Genomic DNA, 25,359 nt, shown 5'->3' on the forward strand with positions numbered 1-25,359 from the left:
TGTGAAGAGCTAACTCATTTGAAAATACCCTGATGCTGGGAAAGACTAAGGGCAGGATTGAAGGAGATGACACAGGATGAGATGGTTGGATGGCATCATCGACTCAATGGTCATGAGTTTGGGTAAACTTCGGGAGATGGTAATAGACTTGGAGGCCTGGCATGCTGTAGTTCCTGGTGTTGCAAAGAGTTGGATATGACTGAGGCACTGAACTGAACTGAACTGAATTGACATCAGGCTAACATTCCCACTGCAGTTAAACACACAAAAAAAACAAAAAACCAGATACATTATAAGAGTGATAGCATTAAAAATATCAGAGAATCATGGAAGCAAAGATGAAAAGGCTATTTTTTAAGGTAACTTGGACATGAGAAAATTTTGGGCGTCATTATGTTGATCGTGGAAATAAACTCACTGGTAAATATATATGTCAAAAGTTTACAAATTTTACGTTTTAAATATTTATAGTTTCATTATATGTCATTCATACCTCAATAAAGCTGTTTAAAAAATTAATCAAAAATTTGTTAAAGGGTGCCAGATGCTCAAAACATCTGCCAACATCTTATTCATCCCAAATTAAGTACCCAGGGAACTGCAGAATTACTGCTCATATTCTTTTAAGATTAAAATGAGAATAAAGTAACTGTGATAGGCATTTTCTCTATACTTTCTTAGCTAACTTGTGAGTTCAATGAGATCTTATTAACACCTAAATATCAACATATTGGACAGTTTCCAATGTAATAGGAGACCACTTAATTTGGCCTTTTAATTAGCCTCATATTATTCTACAAATATGTATCTTAATGTAACTTACTAAAATTACACAGGTATTTAAATATATACTTAAACATCGTCATAAAAATCTCTTTTTCCCCTAAAAATAATCATCAAAAAAATAGTGTTTCTCAGGTCACTATAATAGATGTTGATATTTTTACTTTAGCAGAATGGTAAGTTACCCTGCTAAGAACAAATGATACATGAAAATCTGAATTTTCAATAATGACAGGTTTTGAAGATGAATATCTGCCATAGGACTAAGGATATTTATATTTTTATAGTTAAACCACATTTCAGTGACAGTTTTTCAAGAAATTTATTATGTAAACCAACATTACTTATTTAAACTTTTAGTCTCAAATATTTGCAACTTGGACAAAAGTTTAAAAATGTTGCCTATGTTCTATGGAAAAAATTAGTTATATGAATGAGACTGATGCAGAAGCATCAGTTAAAATGTGTGAGTGGGAAGTCCTTATCTTTATAGACACAGGCAAGTGAAACTAATTCCTTCTTCTTCTCTCTTTCCCTCTTTCTTTCTTGTCAGGCTCTCCCTGTTTTCTACTCCCCATTTTGGAACTTTGAGTTCAATTCAGACCTGTGTCTACAGTGTTCAGGCAGGTACAGTAACTGCTCAAATCAGGACAGTAGGACAACTCACTACATATCTGTTTTCATATCTATATATAAACAAAAAGCACTTGATTCCATTTAAAAAGGTAGATGTCAAAAAAATAAAAAAATAAAAATAAAAAGGTAGATGTCTGAAACTATTCGGATCAAATATAAATATATTTTAATATATGCATAATCACTTGAGGATTTCAGCAAAAGTTAAGCAATACTTTTTGCTAAAGAAATTTAAGTTTTTCAAATAAATGCAATATGTGAGGAAACCATCCATTACCTTCCAATCCTCTCTGTACCGGAGTGCCACTGATGCACCAGCGGTTAATCCCACTCAAGCGCTGAGCCATTTCTGCAGCCTGATGGGAGAGAATGAAAAGAGAGACACAAGAAGAATGCAGAAGGATTGTGTTTACTTATGAAAACAGCTCTCCAGCCCAGGCTTCAGGTCAGATGCATTTGCCCTTACAGAACAGTTATCACACTCAATACTAAACATCATATTCAATGGGCTATCTTCTAGTCTGGGACTCTTATTAGCAGGAGGCTGCCATGTGTCCTTTCAAAGAGGAAAGGAAGTTCATGTATGCATAGAATGAAAATGCCCCAACTGATTGACACATTCCCTAGACCACCCCATCCTCCAGATGAGAAGAACCACTGTGCTAATAGGCATGACTCAAAATTCAGTTCAGGTCACAGACTGGGCAAAGAAGACAGAATAAAGATATACAATGAAGTCTGAATGAAAGTTTTTCCTCTAGCATTTTTCCATTACCATTTGGTCTCTGATAAAAAGTTGTCAGTTACCAGAGCCTGTATGGTGAGCACTCCATGTAGCAGAAATGCTGATAAAAGTCCCTAAGTAGAGTTTACTTAGATCTATATCACATAAAAACTACCATCTTGTTCAAATATAAATGAACTTTTCATACAGAGCAATGATTCCGAGTACCAAATAATTCCTAAGGATTATACAGCTCATGCACAAGAGAAAGCAAATGCAGAGTGTCCAAAGGCAAACTTTTGGCAAATGTCAATACTGTGGGTTAAACTACACGTAAACTATTAAATTTCCTATGAACAGTTGCCTCCAGTCTCTTCCCCAGCCCTCAAGCGATTCTGCAGAAATTCTCACCTTTACAGCAGGACATTCGACCATCTGAGCTTCATCAAGGCAGATTCTCCACCACTCCACAGCTACAAGAGGACTGGGAATAGCCATGTAGCGCTTCTGGTTCCTTAAGCGACGCCCATCCTCACTGTTGCTGTGTGGGATGTCTACATAGTTCAGTTCTGAACGGAGGACATCGTAAGTAATGATGACTATATCCTGTTCTGCCAAAAAATGAGGCTGTAAAAAACCATCTTTCTTCACTCCTTGATATACCTAGGATATAATCACAGACATTCATTTATACCCTTACCAAGCCCTTTCTGTTTATAACCAAACATCCTATAAGACACATCCCAGACCTATTTAGAGAAAGATGCATTTTAGTGTGGAAGACTAAAAACATAAGCAATGGAAAAGGAACTGTAACAGAAGTAAATGCGATAGCATCACAGTGGAGACCAATTTTATGACTAAGAAGGTAAATTCAGAGAGGAATTCAAATTTGCAGTAGATCTTGAAGTACACTCAGGAATTTTCATGGGTGGAAGAAAGGGGAAAAGGTAGGTGGGTAGATGGAATCAACAGTCTGTGCAAAAGCACAATGCTGTGAGAAAGTAGAACAATAAGAGCTATTATTTACTGAATGCCTTTTAAGTTTTAGCACTGCAAAGTTTTATCTCCCACCTTTAACAACAACTCTGTTAGTTGTTATTATTCCTATTTCACACATAGGAAACATGAAGTGGCTTACTCAAAACTAGCAGAGTCAAGATACAAACCAAGGTTTGACTTCTTTACAGAACAGAGATCCTCAGTGGCAAAGATGATGTTTTATAAACTACTGTATTATACATGCCTATCACAGTGGCTGAACTATAGAAAATCTCCAGTAACATTTGTGTGGAAGGAAGAAAAGAAGAATACAAAGTGTAAAAAATACTAACAGTAGTGAACAATAACATTAAATGAACACTCACTATGTGCCAGTACTTTATCAAATCATTTAATCTTCACAAAAAGTGTGTGGGGTACAACTTTTAGAACTTAGCACAATTTCTGGCACACAATAGGTATTCACTAACTATTTGTTGAATGAGTAAATTCTTATTTTACAGAAGGGGTAACTGAGGCTTCAGAGGAAGATTCTGGAGCTAAAAGATGTAGGATCATATAAGCAGATAAGTATTAAACAATGTTGCCTTTGAACTGCATTTCTTTCTGAATACAAAGATGTTTTCCCTTACATGATTAAGGACTTTTTCAAAAACTTTCGTAACTTTCCACTCAAAGTGCTTTAACTTTTAATGTCAGAAAAGAATAAACAGTCTAGTGTATTTTTTCTTATTCTTAATTTCCTCTTCGAGTTCTGACTTAATATTATTATCTCATTAAGTTAATTTTGGGGATAAAAACAAGGTGACAAAGATTATAAAAACTATCATAAGCAAACATTTACATTTTCCTATCCCTTTAGAGTCCAAACTGTCTTACCAAGACTCGAAGAGATGATGACCTCACATGCCTGTTGATTTCATCCACCCACTGATGACAGATGGAACTGGGGGAGATGATCAGAGTTGCTCTCGTAGATACTGGCTCCATTGCAACAAGGCAGTGGGGGCAGTAGAAAGGTTTAACCTTCAGATTCTTCTCCTCATAATTCACACATTTCGCATGTTGCCACAAGCGGCATTTCAGGCACTGAACACGAGGCTTACAGTCTGCCTGGTCAAGTTCACCACATATGCACTCAAAGCGGTAATCGGGAGAATTACAGGGACCCATGATATTAGAGTGTGGCATGTCATCACCAACAGGATTTAGAGATTCAGCTTGGTCCTTGGCTGAATGTTCTTGACTGACTTCAAAGACACATGTACCTTCAGATGTGGTAACATCAGTAATTTCAGAGTTACCGGTAGGTGGGCAGTGATCTTGTGGGCTGAGACCAATGCTCAGCTGGCTTTTTTCCCTTTTTGTGGACAGAGCAGGTTTCTTCCTCCACTTACTACGGTTTCTCCTGGGCTTACAGTAATAATAGTAAGGATCATCATCATCATCAGAGGTATTTGATGGCAAATATTCAGAGTCTGTGTCCTTGTTTCCTGATTTTCTGGATTCTTTCTGAGTTTTCCTTGGACTCCCGACAGCCTATGAAAAACATTATTTATTTAATTTATTTCAATGGAGTGACATAGCTAAAATTAAACACCCAACTTCATGTGCTTTACATAAAAATCTCATAGGCAGTCTTTGTCGCTCTTTCCCTGAGGAGAATCACTCCTGATCAGTGGTTTTCAAATTGCTCTATGAACTCCTCTCCCTGCAGGCCCAAAAGGAAAAGAAAACTCTACCGTTGTTTAATTAAGATTTGGAAGGAACAAAACTTAGAAATAAAGGGAGCTACTAATTTTGCTATCAATCTCTTATAATTTACAGTCTGTCTAAATCAATAAAAGACTGGTAGTTTATAATACATAAAGATACAAACTAGGGTAATTATGGGCTTCCCTGGTGGCTCAGCGGTAAAGAATCCACCAGTAATGAAGGTGATGTGGGTTCAATCCCTGGGCTGTAAAGATCCCCTGGAGAAAGAAATGGAAACCCACTCCAGTATTCTTGCCTGGGAAATCCCATGGACACAGGGGCCTGTCCATGGGCTGCAGTCTACCAGGGTCACAAAAGAGTTGGACATGACTTAGTGACTAAACAACAACAGGGGCAATTATAAAAATATCAAGTACTAAAACATAGCTTTTAACCAAAGTAAAAATGAATCTACCAGTTACTGCAATAAACAAATACATTCCTTCTTTCTTTCTCCTTTCTACTGGTGTACCCTCTTGCAATTACTTATTGAATGCCAATTCTGAGCCAGGCAACATGTTAGATGGTGGGGATGTAAGTATGAGGTATATTTAGCTCCTGGTCTCAAAGAAGTCTGTTGGAAAAGAGAGAACAGTAAAAGGCAACCCTCTCCAGTATTCTTGCCTGGGGAATCCTATGGACAGAGGAGCCTGGTGGGCTACAATTCATGGTGTTGCAAAAGAGGAGGACACTACTGAGCAAGACCCTTTAAAATGATGCTACAGGATTGCATGAGGGGGTTATGTAACAGATAGGGTCTGTGCTGGGGAGGCAGATGCCAGCTGCACCTTCCTAGAAGTGATGTCACAGTCAAGGGTGAACAGAGGAATGAATGACATTAACATGGAATGACTGGCATTAACTGAAGGAGATTTTCCTTTTTTGGTAGCAGAAGGATTATTAAAAGCACAGAAGTTCATTGCAGTCTTCTAACCTGGCTGGGGAAAAAATGCTGAAGACACTACTCTTGGAAGAGAACTTCTTGGTCTGCCATTTCTTTCATAGTAGCTAAGCTAGTAACTCTACATTTTGAATTGTTGTCATCAGTCTTTTCTTGATTTATATTCACAAATTTTTAACTATTTTCTTAAAAGTAAATTGTAGTACTGGCCCAGAAGTTTTATAACAAAATATAAATATTTTAAAAAGTGATGACAAGGGAAAATGAGAACTTATAAAAGATTCAAATCATATGTAAAGAGTTATGCAGATGTAATGTATTAACATTTTTAAAGTATGGAACATGCTTTTTGAGTGTGGACAATAGCATGAGGGTGAAGATAAGTTATTTTAACCTATGTTATGCGTTACTAACTAACTGCATAATCCACTCAATTAATACTTATTTTTAGTTTCTACTCTGATGGAACTTTTATTCAGAAAGTAGAAAACAGAAGTCATAGCCATTAGTGTTTTTCCTAATGTTTCTTTTTTATCATCTGGCTTTAGACAGGTGGGATCTGTCAATTTACTTTGTAAAGCATCACATACACACTTGATAAATGGTATTACCTGCTTTCTTGTTTTATCATGTATGTCCTCTTCTTTGTAATTCTTCCCCAGTGTAAAAGTACCAGAAAAACCATGACCTTTGATCTGTTTCACAAGGCCTTCAAAAATTAAACATTTGAGCATCCGTTTCAGAAGACTCCTGTTCCGCTGAACATCATATCTATATATAGAACTGACATATTTATAGATGGAAAGAATAGAAACTCCTTTTTTTCCATTCATTTCTTTAACAGCTGTCAGGATCATCACACGTGTAGCTAAATGCAAAAGGATATGCTAACTCAGTCAAAACAATTAAAGTGAAAAGAAAATAAAACTCAGTTAATCTTAATGTGCATTAAGAACCATGTTAAGTAAAGAATAAAGATTTATTAAAGACATGCTGTCTATCATCATTTTGAAGAATATGTAATAAACTTATCTCAATAAAGAAATAAATTACAGTAATGAAAATAATTTAAGAAGCAAATTACATTACATTAATTTGCTAATCTACGAATTAAGCAACAAACTATCTGGATCAAGTCAAACCAAAGAATAAATCTTTACTTTTGTTACCTAACCCTTTTGTTAAGATAATATGCCTTGTAACCAAACTTTTATGCAAAGTATAAACAACTGTAAAAACAATTATTTATAACAATTATAAGATATTGCTATTAAAGATTATAAGAATTAGAACAAATATCACTGCAAAAGGTGTTATCTTTAAGAGATTTCATACTTACGGGGGCACTGAACTTTTTCTTTTGGTTCAAATTCCATATTCTGGGTTTCTGTCTTTTTTACATTTCCGCCAGAATAACGTGATGGAATGAAATAATTTACCACTTCTCCCTGATATAAACAATGTTAAGCAGTTACACAGTGTTTTGCTTTCAGTATTCTGAGTGGCTTCACAAAATTAACCCTCCTTCTATTAAGGAGATGCAAAAGAGTTGTAACAAATTATGAAAGAAAGGGCTAAATATGTTATTCACACATACAAATCTTATGTTTTATTTCAGAGTTAACAGCTAGCCATCATTTAAAAAAATTACACATATTAAATTACTTAAAGTGTGAAATTTCTGAAATTAACATGTTAAGCCTTGTTTAAAATTGTATTAACCAACTGAATTTGTAATAGCAATCAAATTAAGTTAAAATTAACACAGCTAATGAGCAGAGAACCCTCAAAAGGAAGTTACTGATAGTTAAAACTGTACATGCCAACTCATTTCTCTACAAAGGAAACAGACATTCCCTACTCGGATATCCCTTACTCAAATCTGAAAGGATAATTTTGCAAACTTTACCCTATCAAAAGATCACATAACTGCTAAGGTTGCAAGCATGGTGGACCCTGGCCTCATTTCCGCAGGATTTAATGTGCTAATTGACGATTTCATTATCTGAAAATATAAACTATAAACTATGAATCTCAGTGAAGCTTTTTTTCTTATAAACTCTAAAATTTATTTTTTTTTTAAATTTATATTTTTAAATACAACTAAACATTTTAGAGGGTTTCCCTAGGGGCGCAGATGGTAAAGAAATCCACCTGCAATGCAGGAGACCGAGGTTCAATCCCTGGGTCGGGAAGATCCTCTGGAAAAGAGAATGGCTACCCACTCCACTATTCTTGCCTGGAGAATCCCATGGACAGATAATCCTGGGGAGCTACAATCCCTGGGGTTGCAAAGAGTTAGACATGACTGAAAGGGTAACAAGAATACACAGAATACACAGAAGAACTGTACAAAAAAGATCTTCATGACCCAGATAATTATGATGGTGTCATCACACCCAGAGCCAGACATCCTGGAATGTGAAGTCAAGTGGGCCTTAGGAAGCATCACTACGAACAAAGTTAGTGGAGGTGATGGAATTCCAATTGAGCTATTTCAAATCCTGAAACATGATGCTGTGAAAGTGCTGCATTCAATATGCCAGCAAATTTGGAAAACTCAGCAGTGGCCACAGAACTGGAAAAGGTCAGTTTTCATCCCGATCCCAAAGAAAGGCAATGCCAAAGAATTCTCAAACTACCACACAATTGCACTCATCTTACACGCTAGTAAAGTAATGCTTAAAATTTTCCAAGCCAGGCTTCAACAATACGTGAACCATGAACTTCCAGATGTTCAAGCTGGTTTTAGAAAAGGCAGAGGAACCAGAGATCAAATTGCCAACATCTGCTGGCTCATCGAAAAAGCAAGAGAGTCCCAGAAAAACATCTATTTCTGCTTTATTGACTATGCCAAACTCTTTGAGTGTGTGGATCACAATAAACTGTGGAAAATTCTGAAAGAGATGGGAATACCAGACCACCTGACCTGCCTCTTGAGAAACCTGTATGCAGGTCAGGAAGCAACAGTTAGAACTGGACATGGAACAACAGACTGGTTCCAAATAGGAAAAGGAGTACATCAAAGCTGTATATTATCATCCTGCTTATTTAACTTATATGCAGAGTACATCATGAGAAACACTGGACTGGAGGAAGCACAAGCTGGAATCAAGACTGCTGGGAGAAATATCAATAACCTCAGATATGCAGATGACACCACCCTTATGGCAGAAAGTGAAGAAGAACTAAAGAGCCTCTTGATGAAGGTGAAACAGGAGAGTGAAAAAGTTGGCTTAAAGCTCAACATTCAGAACTAAGATCATGGCATCCGGTTCCATCACTTCATGGCAAATGGATGGGAAAACAGTGGAAATAGTGGCTGACTTTATTTGTGGGGGCTCCAAAATCACTGCAGATGGTGATTGCAGCCATGAAATTAAAAGATGCTTACTCCTTGGAAGGAAAGTTATGACCAAACTAGACAGCATATTAAAAAGCAGAGACATTACTTCGTCAACAAAGGTCCGTCTAGTCAAGGCTATGCTTTTTCCAGTAGTCATGTAGGGATGTGAGAGTTGGACTATAAAGAAAGCTGAGCATAGAAGAATTTATGCTTTTGAACTGTGGTGTTGGAGAAGACTCTTGAGAGTCCCTTGGACTACAAGGAGACCCAACCAGTCCATCCTAAAGGAGATTAGTCCTGGGTGTTCATTGGAAGGACTGATGCTGAAGCTGAAACTCCGATACTTTGGCCACCTGATGTGAAGAGCTGACTCATTTGAAAAGACCCTGATGCTGAAAAAGATTGAGGGCAGGAGGAGAAGAGGACAACAGAGGATGAGATGGTTGGATGGAATCACCAACTTGATGGACATGTGTTTGGGTGGACTCCGGGAGTTGGTGGTGGACAGGGAGGCCTGGCATGCTGCAGTTCATGGGGTCGCAAAGAGTCGGACACGACTGAGCAACTGAACTAAACTGAGCGACTAACACACATACATTTTAGAGTAAAGACTGTTTATTGAGAAATTTTGTTTGTTTCATTTGTTCATTTCATTGAGAAATCTACTTACTTAGCTATTTACCCTTTAACAAAGTTCTAATTATTTGACCCCAAGATTTATATATCTGAGATTTGCACAATTTTTGAAAAATAGCTCTCAAAAATATGTAGCAGTAGTATGGAGATCTGAAGAAGTGACAAAACATTTGAGGAAGTAATCAAGCTTTCCTAAGAGAATTTCTCTGCCAACTAGAAGGAAGCTTCATAAATAACAGCATATCTATCCTCTTCGTGATTGGCCAATATCACTTTAAAAAACTTTGCCAGTTCACAAATATCCCATTTTCTGTGCCTATGTGAAGTTAACAACTAATACAAGTCATAAGCCACAGAATAAACTGAAAGTGTTGACTTAAGTGCCAACCAAATGTTCAACATACGATGCTTTCTGCAGAACATATGCTCTGCTTTCCCAAGCCCTGTAGTACTCCTCCTACCTCAGGAAGAGTGAGAGCATCTTGTTTGACATCTTGTCGAGTATGTGTCAGAATCAGAGCCAAAACCTCCACTGTCTTTCCAAGACCCATCTCATCTGCTAAGATCCCACCAAGCAACTGTGGTCCAGCATTTGGGTACTCACGAATGATGCTAAAGGAAAATACAAGAAAAACACATCATAGGAATGCAAATATAAATCACACTGTTCCTAAAGAGAACTGGGAGAAATGCATAAAAGTCTTAAGCTTTTTAAAACTATACTTTCAGTTGCAACAATTATAATCCCTAGATCATGAATATAAGAACAGTGAGAATAAAAAAGCTGCCTGAGTTGACAACTTAAGTGTGCAGAAACAGAATTGGTACTATCATCATTTTTTCCCCCCCATAAATAAAGGGAAGCATGTCTACCTTCTGTGACCTTTATGAATCTGTGAATAAAAATGGCAATAACTACTGATTCACTAATCATATTTATTGATTCCTAAAAACTCTTTTATAATAAAATTAACAAATTTAATGAACTGGCCCATAATAAGGTGATATTTTTACTTAAAATTATAATCTCTTTAAATATCAATAACTACACATCTTATGTCTATCCTACTGCATTTATCTACCAAAAAATTACAAGTGCTATTAATTCCATGTCTATCCTATCTATAAAACTGTCTAATGAGACTTTAATTTAGTATGCCTTTTTGAGGTACTGCCAAGGCTTAAGACATATGCCATCAATCTCAGATAGGTTTTCATAATATTTGTTTTCAATATCATGCACACAAGGAGAGTTTTGCCTTACCAGCCTGTGTATGGATTGTAGTAGAGTTTCAAACCCTCAGATGTAATAATTTCTCTCCATAGAAAGTGTAGGGTACTTTCTACAAGAAAAATAAACCATTTTCTGTTTATTTTCCATTCTGCCAGATAATTACATCAAAATAAAAGTAAGTCAACAGCCAGGATACCCCGGGAAGGCACATACATGTGGGTAAAAGGCCAGGACACCGCTCTTATTGTTCAGATATAATTCTTTTGCTTCCTTTGTTTAGCACACAAATATTTGCCATAGAAGCAAGTGATAAGACAGAAAAGCTAAAGCAAATTATACCTGCAATTATATTTTATTGGATACTTTATAATTTATTAGTTGTATTTTAATTATGCAAAGTATAGCAAAATATACAAATTATACTAGTATAGAGGATTAACAGGCAAAGAAAACCAATACGTTTCATCAAGGCTTAGACAATAAATGAAAGCAGCTTGTCTTTTACACATGCTTTAAGAAGTTACCTTATATTGTTAAATAATTTCACAGATAAATGATACTGGGCTAATACACTAAATTATATCAGATCTAACCTTTCATATGGGTCTGAGTAGAGGAAAGGCTTAACTGAGGAAAAAAAAATATCTCAAACTACAGCAATGAAGTACTGAGTCTGTGTCAACCAGCATCTTCCACTATCCCTTCTCAATATATTACGTTGTTTAAACCAACTGCTAAGTTGTAGGTATGGCTCTACTTCCCGTGAAATGGTTAGTCATTTTTTTGTTACCTTCTTCAGTGATTATTAGGTGAAGCAGAAATACAGACATATAAGTTTTATAAAATGAAAAAAATTAAAAGATAAAAAGTTTTAATCTATGGGAACCACAGAGAACCAAAAAAACACTAAATGATGCATGTGATTTAATCAACAAAATCTAGCCTGGGGACAAAAAACAATGAATTACTGATACATGCTGTGTGGATGAACCTCAAAAACATTATGTTGAAAGAGGGCAACTCCCTCCACCTGAGTGGACATATTTTATCATTGTCTGTTTCAAAAACAGGCAAAACTAATTTATGATGACAGTGGTTGCCTCCTGAAGGGGTTGAAGTAGAACTGACTAGGCAACGATGGAAAGTGCTGGGTGATGGAAATATTTTATGTCAGCATTGTATGATACAAATATTAAAAGAAACAGGTAAAATTAATTTTAATATTTTTATCTGATGTAATCAAAATACAATATTATCATTTCAATAATCAATATAAAAAGTAGTAGTGAGATATTTCACATTCTTTTCTTTTTGTACTATCGGAAATCTAGTGTGTATTTTAAACTTACACCACATAATTTGGACAGTCACATTTCAAGTCTCAAGAGGCATGGGTGGCCAGTGTCTACTTTTGGGAAAGTCTGGTTCTATGTCTTAACTGAATTGCTAGTTACACAGACACAGAGATTTATCAAAACTTATCAAACTGTGCCCTTAAGATCTACGCATTTACTATTTCTGTTATACCTTAATAAAATTCCTGTAGGAAATTCTATAGAGCTATAAAATTTCTTCAACAAATATAAGAAAAAAATAGGAGAGGAAAGAAAACCTATGGACTAAAAGAAACAGCAAGTAATTCCAATACTATATGGATGCTATTTGGTTTCAGATTTGAACAAACTAAAAGACAGAGAAATAGAAAGGGGGTTAGGAAGTAAGAGAGACAGTGATACTAAGAAATTTTTTGGTTTCAAAATTCATTATATATATATATTTGTTTAAAAAACCTTTATCTTTTAATGAGATAAACTGAAACATTACCAGATGAAATGATATAATATGTGGCGTTATTGTTGCTGTTTAGTCATTCAGTTGTGTCTGACTCTTTGCGACCCCATGGACTGTACCTACCAGGCTCCTATGTCCATGGGGTTTTCCAGGCAAGAATACTGGAGTAGGTTGCCATTTCCTTCTCCATGTGGGGTTACTACTTCAAAATAATTCAGAATATGGGAGAAGCAAGAGTAAGAAATAATATTGGCAATGAACTGATATTTCCAAAATAAAAAGTTTAAAAAAGTTTGTTGGATAAAAAAGTGGGAGAAATACGGAAGAGATATTCATCACTAATTAAATCTATATAGGAAAAAGGAGAAATGGTTAGCACTTCACTTCCTAGGGTCATGTAAAAATCTCATCTAGTGCCCATCCCTTTAAAGACAATGATAAAGCAGTGACACAAATGATTCCCATAAATTGACTACTTTTATGAAAACACTTACTAGATGACATTTCGTTTTATTATTTATTTTGTGGAGTAAAGAAAATAAGTATAACTAGGAAGCTCAGATTTGTCACATGTTAAGTCTCCCACTTTTATAAACTTGCTTTCTGTCCCTAACATTCACGATTAAATTGTACAGTTTCTTTCATATATTAGCAAGATTCCCATCTGATCAGGTCACAAAAGCAATTCTCAGTTGGAAAGGCATGTAAAAAATCTCTTGGTTTTTAAAAATTCCATCAAGGCAGCCTTTACTCTGGTTGGAAAAATCAGTTCAAACTTTTACGGATGAGGGAACTCATAAATGAATTTCTCTAGGTGTCAATTTTGAAGGATGTCTTAGAAAATAATTTTGTTCACAGTAACACACCCATTCTATCCCAGGCTTTCAATATGGTTTACTGACCGATTTCCTCCATCCAAACTCTCTCATTTAATCCCTCTGATGAATTTGCCTTTCTTTAAGTATCTTATACTTGCCACCAGCAGGGGTGCTTTTGAAACGCTCCTGTTGTAGCATCCAGTTGACAGCCTCTCTCTGGTACGGTCTCAACACAGGGGTCAGCGCAGGATGCTGGACATCCACTTGGATGGACCGAGTTTCTTGCTGATGTGTCTGCCTCACAAAGTGATAGAGTTCATCAATGTCCTGTCCCTCTGGCTCACTATCGGAACCTTCCTCATCCTCTTCCAACACATCTGTACATCCAAGAACAAGTGTACTCAGAACAACAAGATCTACATTTATAACTATAAGCAGTTCTTATTCCCAGAACACACCATGTACTCTCCCAACTCTGGGGCTTTGCTTAGTGTGCCTTTTGACTGATCAAAAATCTATGCTTCCACCTTCAAGATGATATAACTGATATTTTTTTCATGACATTTTGTTTTCCCTGATCAGAACACTCTCCTCTGTGTTCATGCAACGCTCTCATACATTGGATATAACAATACACTGCAGTCTTTCTCGTAGTATAATCATTTGTGCTCATTCATCCCTTCCCCACTGAACTGTTAACGCTCTTTGAGAGCAAAGGCTGTCTTTTGTTTTTATAGCTCCTCAGAGCAGCCAGCATGTGCTATGCCCATTGTAGATGTTTCATAAACCTCTGAGGAACTGAATGTGAATATCTATTGCAGTTTGTAAAAGAATAATTTATTTTACTTTTACAACATTAAAAAAATCCACAGGCAGACAATTTTTCTACATCTAATAAGACAAAGTTTCCCATTCTATTTCTTATGCTAAAAAAGGACAGGTATTTGGTAACAGCAGCAGCAGCTGCCAATTAGGAGATTAAGGGCTTATGCCACCAATACAAATTCATAAGAATTTCAGATTCATTTGTTGGGCACAATTGACCTGTGGAAAAAGATTCATGCTTACAATGTGAAAAAAAAAAACAAACCCCTCAAACTCTTGAAAAATTTGCAAGGCCCCTGTAGCCAATGATTTATTACTGAATGGTTTCAAACAGGTCCACACACATTTGTAGGACATACCTCATATGCCTTAAAACAAAGACTGTACCACAAAATACACAATTAACTTTTCTCAATAAAAATTATGTTCTTTAAAGATTTTCAAAAGTTTACAATAAATGTGTAGTTACATGCTTGGCTATTTCTGTTTTAGTGTAGGTGCATATTATTAGTAATTATATTTGAAGTTTTCCTTTGAAAAGTTCCAATTTTATTATTTTTAAAAGGCAGAATAATGGATTCTTATCATAACTTTGAAAAAGTTCTAGGTGTACTTCAAAGCATTCCTTCCAATTCTGAAACCAGTGATTTTCTTTTTGTTATGTCTTTAGCATGCAAATGATGTACTATTACTAGCATTATAAAACTTCACAAAGAATGTACTGCAGAAAAACAACTCAATAACCAAGCTTAGAAACTGATTTCCCAGATATCCCAGTATAAAACTGTTCTGATGTGCACCAGAAATAAGGCTGACCCACCATGAGCAGGACTTGGAGAATCTGAGCCGTTTTTCCAGTCGTGCTGATGGGCTGCAGCAAGCCATCCACACTCTCCCTTGGGAACCAATGGCAGACAACTCTGAAACTGCAGTCCTGACCAAGGATGCAACTTCTTGCCAAGAAACAGTAGCAAAGTTAACTGGTCTTTATGGGAAGCAGGCTCTTGAGATTATTTGTCAGACTGCAAAGGAGAGGTGGAGTAAAGGCCGGCCAAGAATCTCTGGCCATGACAAAATAAAAAAATAAACACAGGAATAATGCAAAAATTCCAATCAGCTCAGATCCCTTTATATTCTGCCTATTGATGCCATCAACATTTCTTGAGTACACACTATAAGCTAAGCATATCATTAAGCAAAAAAAAAAAAAAGACAAAAAGTATAGTAGTGGGGGCATTTAAGATAAGCATAATTTTGTCATATAGCAATTTTATGTTGGTTGTTCAATTTTATTATGGTTTTATTAGCTGTTTTTCTGGTTGTTATATACAGGATTTGGGAGAAATCCACAGCTCTTCAGGAGCAACAATTTTAAAGTTTACTTTAAAAATTACCTGGAATAATAAAATTGTATAGCTTTTCCATCACTCTCTTCATGAGTTGATTGAACTTTTTCATTCTTGAACTTGCATCACTCAGATAATCTGGTTTTGCTAGGCCAGCTTCCAAAAGATAAATTCCAACCTACAAATAATTAATCAACATTAAAAAGTTTTGACTGTACTACATCATTTTTTATGACCATATAAGAAACACATTTTTAACGCCTTCAGTTTTAAAGGTATTCAGAGTATGTACCCCACAGATCCTAAATATATACCTACCAAATCTCAGATATTCCCACTTTCAATAACAAATTTATTCTGCAAATGCAGGGCTTACTATGTGTGATGCACCATTTAAGTAGCTAGAAAAAATATTTCCCTAACTGGAGCTAAGCCTGTGAGACTGTGATGAGAACACCAATTCTACCTACCAAGTCAATGATTTCCCAGCTAGACGATCATCAGAATAATCAGTGAAGCTGGTTAAAAACACAGATTCCCCAAGAAGATTCTTAAGCACAGAGGTTTTACTAATCCCTATTCCTAGATCAAACACTAAAATGTTCAGGAAAATAGCCCTGATTAAGGTTATACAGCTTAACTTTGGTGAAACAATATAGTATGAAGCTTTCCAGTCAAAATTCTTGAATTTTAATACTGGCATTGATATTTAAGAGCTAAAAGAACAAACAAAATGATTGATTTTAACCCAAATGTTGTCATTTACAAAATGGAGAGAAGACTATATGAATAGCCCACTTAGTATAATTTTAAAAATTCCTAATGGTAGATAATCAACAAACATACTTTCCTTCATTTCCCTGTATTATGCTGGCCCTGATTCCATGATCACTGAGAGCCTCATATTCTTTCAGTAAAGAACAAAATTCAATCAGCATTACACTGGAATAAGTGGCAAAGAGTACTTTTCATTATTATTTATATTCTGCTCTGTGTTTGCTTAGAGATGCCTAGCTATTGCAGCAGTAAGTGTTTAAATATTTATAAAAGTAGGGATTAGGGAAGACAGAAGAGATCAAGACTTGATGTGGGGGAAAATGGATAGAACACAGGCATACAAACCACAAATTCTTAAATCTGTTTTTAACTTGAGCCACAATTTGTGGCACTCACTATCACCAGAGAGGGGATGCTAGGTTGCAGAGTTTGACTGTACAGGGAAGAATTAATTATAATCTAATGCTTCTAAATTTTCTCCTTTCCTTCAGTCAATTCTGAAGCTATAAACAGGGCTATTGATATAACTGCTTTTTAGTGTGACAAATGTATAACACACATGTATGATGTTTTCAACTGAACAAAAGTGAATTTAACATTTTAGAATTTCAAGTATTGATCAAGTATATTTCAAGTATTAGAATGAAGACATATTAACTTGCTTTGTAGTTTTTGAAGTACATTTACTTACATTACCTCCCCTGATTTTCAGCACAATTGTATGAGGTAAAAGGAATGAGTGTTATTTACATTTCATATGGAAAGAAGCTGAAATTAGAGTCCAAACGATTCACAAAAATTTACTTGGCTAGTGAATAGCAAAGCCTGAAATGAATCATAAATTTATTCATCCATTTGCTGAAAATCTGTTTAGTATTTGGTATTCTACTGGGCTGTGAAGATTAAAAAAACTTCATAGTCGAGTGTGGGGGGGAAATAAGCATGTGCGTCAGGTATTATGGGGGAAGAGCACGTAACACCATGCATGGAGTTTAAGAAAAGACCTCCTCAGATGAAGGAGCTGCACACTGAGGAATGAGCAGGAGTTCTGAGGGATGAGGAAGCAACAGCCCAGGCAGAGGGAAGTATGAGAGCAAAAGCGCAGATGCACAGACATCAGGGTGTACGCAGGGAACAGAGCAATCTGTAGTTTCTGGGACAGAAGAAAGAGCAGAGCGATAAAGAGTTGAGAAGGAGACAGATAAAGCTGGAGGAGACAAAGGCCTATCAAAGGAGAGACTTATATGCCCGATTATAGTTAATTCTGTAGGCATAAATAGACTAGAATTCCATTTGCATTCATATCATACCAGCCCAGAGACAAAGGAGATGAAAGAACTGAAGAGGCAGTGATGAAAGGATTGCTACTGGAAGAGAAAGAGATAATGAAGGTCAGAACAAGTCACTGAGAATACAGCTGGAAAGGGTGAATCAGGAAGATCCCCAAAAGTACAGCCTGGAAATGATTGGCTATGATATATAAAATATATATGTACATATATTTTTATAGTTATTGAATGTTCCCAATGAAGTGTACTTTGACAATAATGAAGCTTATCGCTGGCTTTATAGAGCTTCCTTCTAAGTTAATTTCAAAATGGGGTATCCAATGCAGAAGAACCTTAAGGGACACCATATAAATTGATACCTTGATAATGTTATTTTCTTCTGGTTTTTGGTAAAGTTTTATTCTTTTCTTCTTTTGCAGCCATCCCAAATCTTCTAACATTTCACTGCTGAAGGACGACTCCACTTGAATTCCCTTGTCACAGATACTGACTGGCTCATTGAGTCCTCTTTCTTTTTTCTCTACATTTTCACATCCTGAATGAACATAGATCAGGAACTGACTGCTCAACTCGGAACTCGTCAGTGTAAAACTCTTTTCAGAAAAATTTTCAATTAAACACTGTTCAGGAAGAAGCTGAAGAGTGAATTCTCCTAGAAATGCTTTCCAAGAATTATCAAAGTGATAGGGAGAAATTACAATATTCAGCTTTACAGACAAAGGGGAAAAAATGCCACCAGTCTCTTCTTTATCAATTGATTTTGAGATGCTCACGGCTTCGGAACACCTCCTCTTTTCTCTGTGAGCCACTTCTTCCTTTGGACTGTCATCTAGGATGATGCGGTGAGCAGGAGAGGGGTCCAAACCTGGGCAGGACTGCTCGTCATCAGTTAAGGTGAGAGGTTCATTCCTTCTGTCCTCATGCATATTCCAGCAAAGCTGCTGTTGCTTTTCCTCATCTACCCTTACCGGGGGAGCACGTTTCCGTCGGCTGCTCATTCTCAAGTTCTCTTGGTAAATGTGAACCCTAGAAGATAAACACAACAGCAGACATTCCAAGAGAGGATTTTTGTATTAAAATATTCCCAGATGAGCAATTCAACATAGAATAATAATCCCACACAAAACATGAAATCTTTAAAGAGATACGTAAAGCAATGGATAATTTTTTTTAATGTCAGATACATTTATGGAACACATTGACTATAATCTCTTGTATCACACAAATCCTAATGATCTTAATGGTCTTTTTAGAGAAATTTAATATAGACAAATTTTTGTTTAAAATAAACTCTAAAAATACATTTAATGATTTTTAAATTTATGATAGTAAGGTAACTGTGGTGTTGGAGAAAACTTTTGAGAGTCCCCTGGACTGCAAGGAGATCCAACCAGTCCATCCTAAAGGAGATCAGTCCTTGGTGTTCATTGGAAGGACTAATGTTGAAGCTGAAACTCCAATACTTTGGCCACCTGACGTGAAGAGCTGACTCATTTGAAAAGACCCTGATGCTGGGAAAGATTGAGGGCAGGAGGAGAAGGGGACGACAGAGGATGAGATGGCTGGATGGCATTACCGACACAACGGACGTGGGTTTCGGTGGACTCCGGGAGTTGATGATGGACAGGGAGGCCTGGCGTGCTGCAGTTTATGGGGTCGCAAAGAGTTGGACACGACTGAGCAACTGAACTGAACTGAACTGAGTAAGGTAAATCTCTCAAATATTCTGGAAATGCTTATTTGAAAACTTTTAGTAACACTTAAACCCATATAATCACTACAGGATTTCATATTATTTTATAATTCCAAAGCGTTAACAAAACTTCACTTGACCCTGACATAGCTTAAAAATCTCTAAAAATACATTCTTTTTCAAAAGAGGAAGATGAAAATATGTAAAATGTATTTCTTTTTGTGAATTAGCCTATAAAAAGAATAAGAGGATAGCTGGACAAGAAATAAGATGGTGACAGATAGCAAGGAGGGGAAATAAAGCAGAGACAATAAAAGAAAAGAATTTAAGAACATAGGAAAAAAGAAAAGAAAGCTTTTTCAATTACGTTGAAAGTAGCCTATATAAGGCAGACCCTAAACTAAAGTCACTCAGTCGTGTCCGACTCTTTACGACCCCATAGGCTATACAGTCCATGGAATTCTCCAGGCAAGAATACTGAAGTGGGTAGTCATTCCCTTTTCCCAAAAGAATAGCGAATTCCTCTATGTAACACAGAACTCAGAGAAGTTAAATCATAAAGTCACAATGATGGTTGGTGCCTAATCCAATGTATTCCAACCATGTAGCTGAAAAAAAAGAGAAAGGAATGTATAAATAAAATTTGGCTTCAAGTGCAGTTTAATAAATATTCTCAGTAATCTCTTTTTTTTTTTTTTTTTAATAAAATCCAGCCAGGTATTGGATGAGTCCCCAGTAAGTATTCAACACCATCCCGTATTTGAGGAGAGGATATAAAAGTAGTGTAGATCAAACCATGGTCTTTAATTCAGTACAAACATCAGGCTGCGTTTTGGTTTTGTGAAGACAAACTCGGCACGCAGAGCAATCTGCACTCCTCTATCCCTGCTAACACCCCATCCTCAATTATTCTGCCCTGAATCTAGCCCTGTCTAAGATAGTACAAACGATGGGACATCTCAGCTGACCAGAAACTTTGAGGTCTTCCTAAAGAATGACACAGAAGGAATCAGAATGGAAAGCTAAGTGACAGCGTGACTGTATTAGCACAAGAGACGAGAGCATCATCAAGGGGGCTGCCATGTTTAGAGGTGGGGCTGGTAGTGGTGGCACCTGGTAGTGGAACCTAAAGTGGAGACCCACGGCACAAGAAATGTTAAACGAAGTACTCAAGGCAGAGGAAAATGATATTAGATGGAAATTTGGACCTACACAAAGAAAAAAAACATTATAAATGAAAAATATCTGTATAAATATAATGTTATTTTTCTCTTGTTTTACACTCCTTTAAAAGATAATTAACTTAAAAAAAAAGTTGTAAACTTCTTATTCTCAAAACTGTCAAGTCTTCATAAAAAGAGAAAATAGCACAGAGATCTGATGAAAGATTTATATGTGAAATACATAAATAACTCTTGCAAACCAATATTTAAGAAAAACCTTATTTAAAAATGGACAAAAATGCTGAACGGTCATTTCACAAAAGATGATCTCTAAGTGCCATATAAGCACATGAAAATATCCTTACCATCCTCAGTCATTAAGGCATTGCAAATTCAACTCATAAACCACAATGAGAAACTATGTATCTAGTAGAATGGTTAAAATGTTAAAGACCTAGGACACAGAACAACTAGAACTGAATTCTCAAACATTCCAACAGGAAAAGTGTGTCAACTTCTTACAGATTAAATATATACTTTCTGCACAGCCTATTAATTCCCACTCACAGGTGTTTACCTAAGAGAAATAAAAAAACACAGAAACATAAAAAACTTAAACTTGAATTTGTTAATACCAATTTTGTTAATAAATGCCTAAACCTGGAAACAACCCAAATGTTCACCACCTGATGAATGGATAAACAAATGGAATGCTACTCATAATAAACTATTGATACATATAACATGGATGAATTTTTAACACATTATACTAAGTGAAAGAAGCCGAAAGACTATATAGTGCACGATTCCATTCATATGAAATTCTAGAGAAAGTAAGAATCTAGTGTTAGAAACCAGACTATGGTTTCCAGGGGTCAGGAAGTGGTAAGAGCTGTGACTGACAGCAAAGAAGCAGAAGGGAAACCTTTGGGGTAACAGACATGTTCCACAGGTGATCACATGATTTTATACATTTGTCAAAATTCATCAAATTGTATATATAAAATTGTTGAATTTTACTGTACGTAATTTATTTTAATAAGACTGATTTAAAAGGCAAAAACAAAAAGCAGGTACAGAAGGGAATTAAAAACTCTTCATAGCTTTATTCTAATAAACTTGAAATGTATCGATAAAATGCATAATTTACTAAAAAATGTAATGAGTTAAGTTGGCCCAATAAATAGAAAAATCTGAATAGGACAGTAACCATGAAACAACAAGTAATATTTATCTACCTAAGATCTACCTCATTTCCTTGTTGACAGAACCTTTCTCTTACTGAGGAATATGTTAGCTTTGTGACTTAAAAGCAGAGTGGTTTCCTCAGCAGCCGCAAAGAAGTTGTTTGTGTAGTCCCATAAGGATGCCGACAGCTGCGTCTAACTTTAAGAGGTAGTATTTAAGTTAAAAACAAAAAGATTTAAACTCAGCTCTTCATTCTCCCGAGCCATAGTTCAAGTGCTCAAAAGCTCTATGTGACCAGAAGCTACCGTATTGGACTGACAATAATTGAACATTTTCATAATAGCAAAATGTCTATCAAAAACTGCTGTTCTAAGTCAATCACGAGAATTCCATTCCCTTAATCAGTGCTTGGTTTATGAATATGGAGGTGGCGGTCTACAATCAACCTCTGACTATAGTTAACTACTTTTCAAGCATCTTGTCTCCTCTATTACTTTGAATAAGAGATCAGAATAATACAGAAAGTCCCTAATACCCTAAGTGCTTGTCTATGTCCAGTTCTCCTCAGAGCACAGGTTGGAATACTGGAATCAAGTCAGTCTTCTACACCAGTTTATCAGTTAGCCACCATCATAAATATGCCCTATAACATATCACCCAAAGCTCTGCCTGGAGACAGCAATCATTTATTCTCACCGATCTGCAGATTAGTTTAGGATTGGCTGATATAGTCTAGGTTTCGGGAAAAGCCGCTTGGCTCTCCTAAATATAGTCATCTTTCTCCTCGTACCAGCAAAAAAACACCCAAGAATGTTATTATGACAGTGACTGAGGAATGAGCCCAAATCCAATCACACAAGTACTTTTTGGCTTTTGGTTAGGGTAAAAACATTAAGGTTCCATGGGCAAAGCAAGGTCTCACAGATGGACTCAAAGTCAAATGGTGGGGACATATGGGGAGGGAACTGGGTCAGTTACACAATCTATCTCACTAACCACCATAATATTAGTAACATGGTGATGATGGAATCATTAACTCAAATGGCCCCCAAAGCAATTGGCTACAGAATCTCACATCTGGCAAAGCAATGTGGCTTATATGACAGAATGTGAGTTTTGGGGTCCTAAATTCTAATTCTAGCTTTGGCACTTGGAAATTATCTAGCTTCTGTGTGTATGTACAATAGCACAGCAACTGAAGTTTAGCATATCTTCAGTAAGTAGTAGTTGCTATTGTCATCACCCTGAGAACACTATAAACTACACTTTACAATAACCAAACTTTAAAGGGGCAGGATGGGGAACTACAGATCAGTGTGTTTCAAACTTGACTGAACGCTAGAACTATCTGGGGGAAATTTTCAAAATCCTGATGCCCTGGTACTAGCCCAGCCAATTAAACTATCATCTCTGGGGCAGGGCCCAGGCACCACCTCCATTATTTTTTCAGGTTCCCTTGGTGATTCTTCCCTGCTGGCTCAGACAATAGAGTCTACCTGCAATGCAGGAGACCTGGGTTCAATCCCTGAGCTGGGAAGATCCCCTGGAGAAGGGGATGGCAACCCACTCCAGTAGTCTTGCCTGGAGAATTCCACGGACAGAGGAGCCTGGCAGGCTACAGTCCATGGGGTCACAAAGATTTGGACACAACTGAGCAACTAACACTTTCACTCTCACTTGGTGATTCTAGCAGGCAGCCAAGCTTGAGAAACCTTGTTATGGATAGCTAGCTGCCTACAGAAATCCATTTCTTTCCTGGCAAAGTACAGCATAGACAGGAAATGTCTGCTCAACTGGTGGGGCATCAATAGTAGTCCCATGACCAGTCTGAGGCCATCAATTGTGAACAGAGGTTAATACGTGCCCTTCTATTACAACAGTCTTGTAATAGACATATTACTGAACCAGAACACTTCCCTTTCACTCCTTGATCTTTTCTCTGGTAACACTCATCCTCATGCAGTATCTTCTAAACTATAATCTGCACATTCACTCAGATGTTTGCTTTCAACTTGATTCTTCCAATGTCACAGTATTATCAAAGTATTTATCAATTGCAATGATAAGTTCAAGAAAAATAAATACCAGGGTTTCTAGCAGGCTCTCCTTTCATTCTATACTGAGCAAACATTCATGATCTGCCTTCCCTCTGCCCCACCACCCTGTTTTGGTTAACTCTTTTTTGTTTAAAGGAGATTTTTATCTAGGGATAATTCTTGAACCAAAGAAGATTAAATTTTTTGATCAAAGCTACTCAAAACCATAATGTTAACTGGGAGCTAATAGGTCCTAGTAAAATTCCATTTATCTCTAATCATATTCCAATTCTAAATCCTTCTCCTTACTTTCCTCATACCAGATGAATCTTCTTCCCTTCTTCCCCCACTTAAATACCAGTGTTTGGGTGTAACATGATTATATATCACAGTTTCCTACACGGATCACATTTTGACTCTCATTCCTCTAAATGCCTTTTGCTTGAAATGCCCTTTCATGCTTTTCCACCTATCGATATCCTGATCTCCCACAAAACATTCCACGACCAGGTATGCTGAATTAAAGGCCTCTCCTTCTTGATTCCAACTGTTACAGTGTTCTCAGCTGTTTGACTTTGAACTACTTGAAAGCCAGGCAGGAACAGAACCCTATTCAGCACTGTACTCCCAATGCCGGGTCAGGGCCAGGATGGAAATGATATTCAAAGTAATGTGAAACAAAGATCTCTAACTCTGTGAATATTCTCTCTCTTCTCAAGGACCCAGAAGTACTTTTACTCAAATTTCTTTTTGGACCAATCTCACTCAACCACGTTCAAAAAGACTACAGGTAGTGTGAAACTACTCCTTACAATTTCCAGCCCAGAGTGAAACAGAAAACTGATTGTGTCTTTAACAGAAAACAAAGATAGACTGCTAGAAAAATAAATATAAAATGTTGTTACTAAGACAACAGATGGATATCAATTAAACTTATTCAGATTTTTCCCCCTCCAAATTACTATCTCTTCATTAAAAGATAATTGCCAATACTGAATGATGTAGAACAAACCCATGGTAGGTCCTGATTTAGGCTATCCAGGAAAACGGAGAGTATATACATTTGAGATATCGTGCTGCAAGGTAAGCCTTATGCAAGTGAAATTCAATCATTACTGATGACTGAGAAGTTCTCAATGACCTAGCATTACCACAGCTTTTTTCTTAGTGATAACCCCAGCAGGTTGAGAGTATTTTCCTCTGCAGAACTCTAAAACCAGTCACAGATACTTATAAAAGGCCTTGATTTTTCACCAGCAGATTCTATTACCCCAAATCTTTCTAGCCTGAACTCTTAATAACAGATTCAATAATCCTGTAAGTACAGTTCTTTAGGCCGGACAAGAGGAGGATATATATATAAATACCATCCTTCAAAATCATTTTATTCTCAACTGCCAGTGTATTGGCTAAGTG

At 36.5% G+C, this 25,359-nt stretch overlaps 1 protein-coding gene across 4 annotated transcripts in view; it reads right to left on the reverse strand.

Annotated features, from left to right (window-relative positions):
• Positions 1-25,359, reverse strand: part of SHPRH (SNF2 histone linker PHD RING helicase) — an 83,740-nt gene that overhangs the window by 56,965 nt on the left and 1,416 nt on the right. For 2 of the 4 annotated variants that reach the window (XM_043457006.1, XM_043457007.1), the window contains exons 2-11: positions 18,223-18,889; positions 15,846-15,975; positions 13,785-14,003; positions 11,048-11,126; positions 10,245-10,395; positions 7,141-7,249; positions 6,413-6,669; positions 4,025-4,684; positions 2,555-2,806; positions 1,697-1,775 (exon numbers count right to left, since the gene is read on the reverse strand). In XM_043457006.1, the coding sequence (XP_043312941.1) occupies positions 1,697-1,775; positions 2,555-2,806; positions 4,025-4,684; positions 6,413-6,669; positions 7,141-7,249; positions 10,245-10,395; positions 11,048-11,126; positions 13,785-14,003; positions 15,846-15,975; positions 18,223-18,861 (2,575 nt within the window). In that variant the 5' untranslated portion in view covers positions 18,862-18,889. Of the gene's footprint in view, positions 1-1,696; positions 1,776-2,554; positions 2,807-4,024; positions 4,685-6,412; positions 6,670-7,140; positions 7,250-10,244; positions 10,396-11,047; positions 11,127-13,784; positions 14,004-15,271; positions 15,290-15,845; positions 15,976-18,222; positions 18,890-25,359 lie in introns of those variants that run through there. The other 2 variants (XM_043457009.1, XM_043457008.1) reach the window with 2 other exon arrangements.

The sequence above is a fragment of the Cervus canadensis genome, chromosome 33 (assembly GCF_019320065.1).
Source record: "Cervus canadensis isolate Bull #8, Minnesota chromosome 33, ASM1932006v1, whole genome shotgun sequence".
Lineage (NCBI taxonomy): Eukaryota > Metazoa > Chordata > Mammalia > Artiodactyla > Cervidae > Cervus > Cervus canadensis.